This window comes from Lutzomyia longipalpis, chromosome 4 (genome assembly GCF_024334085.1).
Source record: "Lutzomyia longipalpis isolate SR_M1_2022 chromosome 4, ASM2433408v1".
Taxonomy (NCBI): Eukaryota; Metazoa; Arthropoda; class Insecta; order Diptera; family Psychodidae; genus Lutzomyia; species Lutzomyia longipalpis.
In genome coordinates this window covers 19,145,850-19,155,286 of record NC_074710.1, presented here as the reverse complement: position 1 = coordinate 19,155,286, position 9,437 = coordinate 19,145,850, and the positions used below count along the sequence as shown (strand labels likewise).

At 36.2% G+C, this 9,437-nt stretch overlaps 2 protein-coding genes across 2 annotated transcripts; both read right to left on the bottom strand.

Annotated features, from left to right (window-relative positions):
* Positions 1-1,027: 1,027 nt before the first annotated feature.
* LOC129795217 (pickpocket protein 28-like) lies at positions 1,028-4,613 on the bottom strand. The gene is made up of 3 exons (XM_055836303.1): positions 4,015-4,613; positions 3,152-3,594; positions 1,028-1,521 (listed from the first exon to the last, which is right to left on the bottom strand). Exons 1-3 carry the CDS (start codon positions 4,611-4,613, stop codon positions 1,028-1,030), a joined length of 1,536 nt encoding a protein of 511 aa, XP_055692278.1.
* Positions 4,614-4,824: 211 nt separating this feature from the next.
* Positions 4,825-8,635, bottom strand: LOC129795216 (pickpocket protein 28-like). Its single transcript, XM_055836302.1, has 3 exons — positions 7,991-8,635; positions 6,186-6,660; positions 4,825-5,357 (listed from the first exon to the last, which is right to left on the bottom strand). Exons 1-3 carry the CDS (start codon positions 8,633-8,635, stop codon positions 4,825-4,827), a joined length of 1,653 nt encoding a protein of 550 aa, XP_055692277.1.
* Between the last annotated feature and the right edge of the window lie 802 nt (positions 8,636-9,437).

The window sequence follows — 9,437 nt, the reverse complement described above, 5'->3', positions numbered from 1 at the left end:
CGTCAACTACGTAAAATACATATAATGTATAAAAAAAATGTGAGGTTAGAAAATTCTTGAATTCTCAGAAAAAAAAAACAATCTAATGAGCAATAAAACAATCTAATAAATATTGGACAAACCAATATTTATAATAGAGGCAAAGTTAATTTGTAAACGAAACTTGGGTTCTCCATTGTGTTTTTTTTTTCTAAAAGAAATGAGCTAAAAGTAACGAAGAATCTGAACTTTACGGCATGGAAAAGCCAATTCAATTGGTGGAAGGACTAATTTTTCATTAAAAAAATAACTCTTAGATAGATCTGGGTTAATAATGAATTTTAGAACTTCAATTCTAAGACATTTTAAGCTTTAATCCAATAAATAAACTTAAAAAATCTTGTGTCAACCTTTTACAAATTTGCAAGAGGACATTTAGGATCCTTTCCCGGATATCTAAAAAAAAGAATATTTTTCCGGAAGTTCCTTTTCTGTTAGTTTAAAGTTTCAAAAACATTTTTACATTGAAAATACCTAAAAAGAAAAGTTATTTTTTTGCATTCTTGAAAGTATTTTCCTTTTATTGAAAAAAGAAAAATAAAAAATAATTTATTCTATTTTTTAGAATAAAATGGGTTAACAGGAGAAAAGGATTTAACAATATTTGCTCAAGACAGGATGCCATACATTAAGGTCAGTAGTGACCTCTCTGCGTCACGAGCAAACAAACTCATTTGAATTCAAATATTTAAAGAGCTTTTATGTGAGCTTTTCATATATATGTACATAGTTTCCATTCCAAGGTTGCAATTGCGTAGCTTCTCGACGCATTTTCTTGGATTTTCCCGGATTTTTCTGGATTTCCATCGTGATCTTTCTCACGCAACACCCACCTCAGAATATTTGGCAATTTAAATTTCCAGAAGAAAAGAAAACATATTTCTCAATTTCCTTTTATTTATTTAGCTGTGTGAATGAAAATAAAATAAAATAAACCCCGAAAAGTGCCTCAATTTGGCACTTGAAGGGTTTTTTGTGTGTTGAATTTTTAAAATCTCGGTCTAACGTACAACCGCACGTGGCTTTTGGGAGAAACGATAATTTTCTTGGGCCTCTGTTTAGGATTCTTTTGATCTTCTTGGGCATTGTGCCTATTCCAGAGGTACCGTACGGGGAAGAAATAGAACAACTCAGTGAGACTCAGCACTGAGACCCCCATAAAGAGCCCAAGAATCCCCCCGCAGCTTGCCAAGAACTCCGTCAGACCATACAGTTCGGATCTCTGGAAGGGAATGAAAGTTGTCTGCTGAAAGTAGATCCGGATGAGGACTTCATCGATGTTTGAGCGATTTTTTTGCCAGAGATACATTTTGTGGTGAATCAGGTCGGTTTTGTAGTTAATAGAACTACACCGTGGTAGGCAGTCACAGGATGTTTTATCCTCCACACCAGAATTCCTCATTACAGCCTTATCCATTTCCCGTAGAACCTTTTGGTAGCAAGGAAGGGAGCCTTTTCCGCATAGCTGAACGCTGCCGTTGTCTTTAGGAAAAATTAATGAGAAGAAATTGAAGAAATATTTCAATTAACGAATTTACAGCGTGAGTCGTTTGAACTGTTAAAATTAATTTTAATGAAGAATCTCATTTTGAGGAATGACCGGAATGACCGTAAAGAGCGCTGACGTGAAATAAAATATATGAAGTATTTTCGATCGAACTTAAAAAAAAAACGGTTAAGCTGTTTAGTCAATATACGGATAAAAGGGATAAAAATAAGAAGTAAAATAATAAATAAAACTTCAGAAAAAAATGGATTAGACGTTAAAAGAGAAAAAAAAATAAGCTAAAAAAGGAAAGTTTAAAATTAAAAAAGTAACGTTAGACATTAAAAAATTAATATTAAAGGTTAAATGAAAAAAAAATGTCACACGTTAAGCCCCAAGAAAATTGTTAGAAAAAAATGTTAAATGTTAAAATTATTTTTGAAACGTTCAAAATTAACAATAATCCTCAGTAAAGAAATTTTAAAAAAATGATCAATTATTGAGCTCAATATTGAGTCAATTTCGTATAGATGGTTAATTATCGAGCAATCAGAATTGACCTGAGATTAATCAGTTCTTTGTTTAACAATTGATCAATCGATTGACTTGCCCAATTGATTAATCAATTATTGATCAATCATTGATCAGTTTAATTTTAACTCACTGATTGAATCGTTTTTAGGTTCAATCATTTGCTTACTGGGACATTAGAAGAGAAATGTCAAATATTTTTTAATCTAATTTCATTGTCTTAAAAATTAAAAAAAATAATAATCTAAAACAATTGATATGATTTGATTTCTGGCTACGCTCTTGCTCAAGATTTTTTTCCATAGTGACAAATTTGGCCAATCATTGATCAATTATTGAGGTCAATATTGAGTCAGTATAGGTCCCCATAGATGATCATCGATTGATCAATAATTGATAAATCAATTGTGCCTGTCAAATGATTGATAAATCATTGGTCAATTATTGGTCAATCTCAGATCAATTCTGGTTGCTCAATAATTGGTCATCTATGGAGACCTATACTGACTCTATATTGACCTCAATAATTGATCAATTATTAGCCAAGTTTGTTCACTGGGATTATTTAGCTCACAGATACCCTTCAAATTTATTCTAATTGTAGGATTAAAGTTTGTACCCGCCAATGGCATAACCCCATATTGCCGGCATTCCCCTATTTTCCGAGGCAGAATACACTCTATGTGGGTCTCCTCTCTAGGGCCGGGCCCTCTAGTGGTGGAATACATAGCGGGTCGCTAAGTGATTAGAGTCAGTTCTCTGTGGGATGTGGAAGGGTGAACACGCGTTTGTGAAATGCTCGTCGGCTCAGGGGCGTTTCCATCACTAGATGACCGGAAAGCGGGAACTGACTCCAGCCCAAATCACTTCTGAGAATATTTCCCTTACATAATTGTGAATTAATGAAAAAAGTACGAAATATTAAATGTTAAACTAACGTAGTCTCTTGATTAAAAAAAATCTTTTATAATTTAGAGAGGCAAACCCTAAGTAAATTTAAACAGCAACAGTTTAAATGCCCCATTCTGTATTAGCAACCAGACTTTTTAAATAATATTTATTAAAGAAGAAGAAAAATGTAAAAAGAGAACTCACGTGGCATGTAGAAGAAGACACATCCGCACCTCAGGAGCGTCAAATTGGTCGCACATTCCACGCGACAGTTATTCTCGTTGTAGATGAGAAAGTGCTGGAGGTACTTTTCGCCAGGATAGAAGCACATCCGCTGATGCGGTGAGTACCTGACCAGCTCTGGGGCTGTCTTTGTCATCTCCGGATGAATTGCAATCCGTGCGTAGTCCTCGAGTGTTACGGCGCGGAAACGTTCAAACATTAGGGGCATTTCGGAGGGATCGTGAAAATGAATAATCGCCCCAACGCCCATTTGGAAGCAATTCTCATCCCAATCGCTTGCATTGAATTTCAAGCGAAGCTCAAAGCCGTAGTTTGGCATTACCTGGTACACACGCAACGGGTAGGTTTCCCTGTGGGTGTGATAACCTCGTGATATCGTCCAATTGCTCAGGGGTGTAAGGGAGCTGTTGCCAGAGGAAGGAGCATGACGGAACATTTGTTGATGGTTCAGCCCATTAAATGTGTAACATCTGATGACGAAACAGAGTTGTTGAGATTTTGAATTTGCCGACCTTTTTTTAATGAAATGTCAATGACAGGGTAGGGAAGTAGAAGGACGTACGTGGAGAAGAAATAAATTAAATAAAAAGATAGATTAAGAGTTTTCTCAGAACTAACTAAGAATAGAATGGAATTTTCAAGAGAAACATTTAAATAAAAAATATTTAACTAAACTTCTCAATTTTTCTTTTCAAACTGTTTGCTATGTATGTTTTAATGTTTGGCAAGCAAACTTGCAAACATCACGATCCCGTAGACATGCTCAAGAAAATATATTCTTGTTTTGATTGCCAAATATGGATTTTTTCTCTCTCAAAATTTACCTTCCATGCTTGGTAAAGACTTCTTGATACATGGTGCTACAGGAGATGTTTTCCATGACAAAATTGCAAAGGGAAAATACAGCATCGGGGTCTTGTTGGTACAGCCTGAGAGTTTCGTAAATTTTTGTTGAATTGGTGAATTTGGGAAAGTTGATTGATCGTAGATCGAAGGATTTCCAGACATTGTCTGACGTACAAACTTGCGATAGATGGTCAAAGAGTTCCCAATCCTCAGGAGACTTTGCAACTCTATCGTGGACAACATAGCCATTGACGAGGCTTGAATACTTTGTCAGCCGTGATTGAAAACGCGCCATTGAACAGACCGTAAAGGCCGGAAAGGGAATCTCCGAAATATGTATCGGTTGACTACCAAGCGTGAAGGCAATGGCGTGATTTGACCACTTTATCCATGAACTCTGAATCATTATTCCACTCAAAATTACCGACACCCCAACTAGAAGAATCCACAGAAATCTCTCCCAATATGGCCGATAGCGATCTGACCAGTAAACAACGCCATGTACTGATGATTTACTGCAGTACTCCATAAGGACCTTATTCCCGTAAGGCTTCCGCGAAACGTCCGTCAACTTCATTGCTTTGGAATTAACTAACTAACCAGACTCTAGTATTGGGTGTTAAGTTTTATTTAAATTGTGAAAAGTAATTACAATTTGATGATTGATTAAGTTTGCACGCAATCAGTGACATGCAAATCCTAGCAAGGACTGTGAGACGGAGCTGCTCAGAGCAGGCTTCATTGCAGGCTTGAAAAGTAAGCAAAAGCGGCCACGTAGGCTCCCACCTCTAGAATTTACCACTTCCCCCCAAATGATGACGTGTACTGTGCGGAGTAACCACAAAGAGGTTCTGCATAAACTGACCATCCTTGTGGTAACGTACAAATGTCCCAGACTGCGGACGTTTAGCAGGAAGATTCTGGAACCAACGAACAGAGGCAAAGTAAATAATTTCCACCAAACTAAGCACCGAAATTCCCATAAAGAGCCCCAAAAAGCCACCAACACTCGAGACAAAGTCCGTCAGACCAAATAGCTCAGATCGCTGCATGGCGTAAATTTTGTTCTCAGCAAAGTAGATCATGACGTAAATGTGGAATTTCTTATCCATTCTCCCTTGATTTTGATTATCAACCGACGTTACGATGGTGTCGTAGTTGATGGCACTGTGCGTGAGGTCAGTAGTGTAGGAGAGGGTAACACAGGCTGGCATACAGTTGCAGTTAAAGTTTACTTCCGCATCTGGACGGTCCATGAGCGTCAAGCATTTTTCGACGCAGTCTTTTGAACTAGGACCGCAAATAGGGACACTGTTGTTTCCTAGAAGAGCAAGAACAATATTGTTTTAGTCATAGTTTGTTGGATCTGGAATGATCTTGCCTGCTATGCTCTTTATTACTTGCAAGGACCTATACTTTGTCTGCTAAGCTCTCTTTTTCTGAGCGCCAGTATTCCTTACTTGCTAAGGACTCACATTACCTACTGAGTTCTCTAAAGCCTGGTAAATCTTGTAATATCTATTAAGCTCTATCTGGCCTGCTCAAGACTCATATTACTTGTTAAGGTTCTCAGAACCTGCTAAGACTTGTGCTGCCTGTTATGCTTTGTCTTGCCTTCTCAAGACTCATATTAACTGTTAAATTCTTCATAACCTGCTAAGACTTGTGCTGCTTGTTATGCTTTGTCTTGCCTGCTCAAGACTCATATTACTTGTTAAGGTTCTCATAACCTGCTAAGACTTGTATTGCTTATTAAGCTCTAACTTTCCAGTTGACGTATACTATGTATATTGTATAGTACATATTTCTAGCCTGCTATGTTCCTTATTGCCTGAAAAGTCCTTTTTTGCCTGATAAATTCCTGCTTTGTCTGTTAAGTTCTGTGAATTCTGCTAAGAACTATTACGCCTGCTAAGCTTTAACCCTAACTTCTGAAACAGTCTACATTTTTCAAGGTCTTCTACCTAGAATCAGGTCTTGAAAAAGTAAAACAGAAGCAGGCTGCTCTTACGAGCTAGTCTTGAGACACCTGTTCATAAGTTCTTTTACTTCTGGGATTTGTACGACTAATTTTCTTAAGATCAGTCGTAAGGCGTGGTTAACGTTTCCCAAGAACCGGCAAAAAAATCAATATTACAAACAAACTTACTGGGCATATAGAAGTCTACGCATCCACATAGACCTAGAGTCCAATTAGCTAGGCACTCCATTTTGCAATTCCTCTCGCTGTAGATACGAAAATGTTGGAGTTGCCGTTCACTGTTGAAGAAGCACTGCCTCTGCTCAGGTGGGTAAGTCTCAATGTTCCTTGGTGTATTAATGAGATGCGGTTCAACGGATATTTGAGCATATCGATCAACTGGAATTATCACAGAATGCTCATCCATTCGTGGGACATCACTTGGACTATGAAGTTGAATGATGTACCCAACGGAACTCTGGCACGTTGTATCAATATCCTTCTTTGGGATTTGCAGAATGAGTATTAGACCACTTTCTTGTCTTATATTTGATGATCGATATGGGTAGGATTCGCGATAATTTGCAAAGCCCGATTCAACGGTCCAATTCACTTTAACATCCAAGGAAAAGGATTCATTTTGCTGACTGAAAACGCATGAAGGCTGTTTGAATAAATGAGAAAATTATGAATCAATTATTGCACAAACTTTGCTCAATTTTTGTTCAATTTTTAGTTTTGTTTGAATGCCAAAATCCAGAGTCTTAAAAGGAAATGTAAATATTTTTGTAAATGAAAAGACTGAAGCTGAAATAATTTAATAAAATGAGATAAAAATAGAATCTGAATTAAACCAAACATTGGGCCTTATTCAGCGACCAAGAAACCCTTGAAATTCGCTTGAAATCTTGAAATTTCAGTACAAAATTCAAAGATTTCAAGGGTTTCTTGGTCGCTGAATTAGGCCCATTAATATAAATATTTGGACAAATCTTGGTCAATTTTAATTCAAATATTGAACAAATATTATTAAAAGTTCAAACATTCAAACATCCTTTTAAAGTCTTATGCCTAAGTTAAATTAAATATTGATTTTTAAATACTTCTCAGCATTTGAGTGCATTTTTAATCAATTTTAATTCAATTAGTTGGTATACCACAATTTTCAATCAAATGTTAGACTAAGCAGAAATGTTTGTTTAATCGGATTTTTCAATTTATTTGGTTAAGGCAAACGTTTTAGTTGCTCCAAAGATGGCTTAAAGTTTGATCAATTAAAACTATATTTAAAAAAATATTCATTTGATAACAATTTGAGTAAACATTGAGCAAAAATTGTTTAAAAATCTTTCAAAATATTGACCAATTTTGGAAAAGTGTTTATGAGTAGAATTAAAAAAATATTTTGATCACACCAAGTTTTCTAATTTTATTTGAACGATATTTCACTCTGTGGAATGTTTATTGGGTTATTGTGTGTTATTGGTCAATTTATGATCAAATATTAGACAAACAAAAAAACTACTGACTTCCAAAAACTAATCAAAACTTTGCCAATAGTGTTTTAAGAAAACATTTGTTAAAAACGTTGCTTCGAATTGCTGTTAACAATTAAATCTTTATATGGAACTCAATATTTGATCAAATATTGATCAATTATACTTACAAGAAAGCATAAAAAAAAAACCCTTAAAACATTTTTAATTTTTTTTTAACATTTTTTTGGGATTTTTTTTCACTTAAGCTGCATAAATCTGTACAGATTGGCCACTAGCGATGAAGAAAAGGAGAGCGAGCGTTGTGAACTCAATATTTGATGAAATATTGACCAATTTTGGTTACAAGAAAGCTTAAAAACCCTTCAACCTTTTTTTAAATAAATTTCCTTCCCATTTTAATGACAATTCTTTCACTAAAACAGCACAGTTCGACCTCAAACTTGATCAAAGCACAAAATAAGAAAAAAATTAATTGACTAACAAAAATTCTCTCACCGTGTACAAGTCAAACAGGGGCAGACGATTGAAGGTATAACACAATCCCTGACTTGTGAAGCTCTCGTAGAAAACTTCCGAACCATTTAGCTGATCATCTTGGAAGGTAATCATTTTAATCATTTCTGAATCATTCGGACTGTACTCACGAATCTTCTCCAAAATATCCGCGTCCAAATTCCCCGGAAGGGGATCGTAGTTTTCACACAATTGTGCCAAATTCCGATAAATTTCCTTCCATTTTGGATATTTTTTCGGATAATTCGTGTACTGTTCAAAGGAAAAGGCATCACTGCGAAACTTAACGGATGAGCAAATGGTAACAGCTGGAAATGGAATTTGCGTAATGTGAACAGCTTTTTCGGCAAAGGTCACAGCTATTGGGCTCAATTTCCACTTCATGTACGCACGTTCGATCATTTTTCCGCATGCAAAGAGTGAGAGGGCAAAGAGGGCAATCCAGATGAGTTTTTCCCAAGTTGGACGACCCTCTTCGGCGAAATACTTCACTCCGTGCACTGAGGACTTTTCACAGTACTCCCGAAAAACATATTGAGCTTTGAGCTTTCGAAATTTCCCCCGCCGCCGCCGTTGGGATGATTGCCCAGATAAGGATTTTCCCGGAAAATCTATTGAATTTCTCATCATTTTTTTTTACCGGGATATTGCTATTTGTGTTTTCCGCGTATTTCCCTTTGGAAAAACTCTCTGAAACTGTTGGGAAAAAAATTTACCGCAAAGCAGAAAAAGCTTCCAGGTTAGGTGTCAATTCGATCTCATGAATACTTTATTAATTGCATGACCTCCATTGTGAACGCGTGTCGATTGGGTGGGTGTGATTGACGCCTCTTGAATACTTTTTTCCTTTCCGCGAAACATTCAAAAGCACGAACACTTGAATGCGAACGAGAGAGAGCTCTTATGTGCTAAATAGGTCGGGATGTGTGGAGCATTTTGGTGTGTTCCGGTGACATTGGCCAAACATTTGAGAGCAATTTATCCATTTTCACCCACAAAAACCACCTCATTTGACGACCTTCATGCGTTTTCCACGAAAAAAAAGCAAAAAAAAAGTATTTTTGAGCATTTTCCCAATGGGATTTTCGACGCAACTCACACGTGAAGTCCACACCCGAAAAGGGGTTTATTCACTCTTGCACATATCTTGCCTATCTTGCACTTCATTTGTAAATGAAAAAATTTTGAAAATAGTTAAAAGTTATTTAAGGAATGCTAAACTGATATTAAAATGAGAAAACTCAGGAAAATTCCAAAAAAAAACAGAAAGATAGCTTAACTAATGCGTGAAGCATATACTGCATCAGTGCTGCAATCAATGTAATCAGAACAAAATACCATCAATTGTAGCACTAATGAATGTTGTGATTGACAATGAGCAATAACAAAACATTTCGAGAGAAAAGATTGCAAATTGAAGCATTAAGGC

Coding starts and splice junctions, on each gene's coding strand:
- LOC129795216 (XM_055836302.1), bottom strand. CDS start 8,635: ATGAGAAATTCAATAGATTTTCCGGGAAAATCCTTATCTGGGCAATCA. Junction 6,661..7,990: donor CCCTGTTTGACTTGTACACG/GTGAGAGAATTT, acceptor TTATTCAAACAG/CCTTCATGCGTTTTCAGTCA. Junction 5,358..6,185: donor CGTAGACTTCTATATGCCCA/GTAAGTTTGTTT, acceptor TTGCTCTTCTAG/GAAACAACAGTGTCCCTATT.
- LOC129795217 (XM_055836303.1), bottom strand. CDS start 4,613: ATGAAGTTGACGGACGTTTCGCGGAAGCCTTACGGGAATAAGGTCCTT. Junction 3,595..4,014: donor GTCTTTACCAAGCATGGAAG/GTAAATTTTGAG, acceptor CTCTGGCAACAG/CTCCCTTACACCCCTGAGCA. Junction 1,522..3,151: donor TGTCTTCTTCTACATGCCAC/GTGAGTTCTCTT, acceptor TTTTTCCTAAAG/ACAACGGCAGCGTTCAGCTA.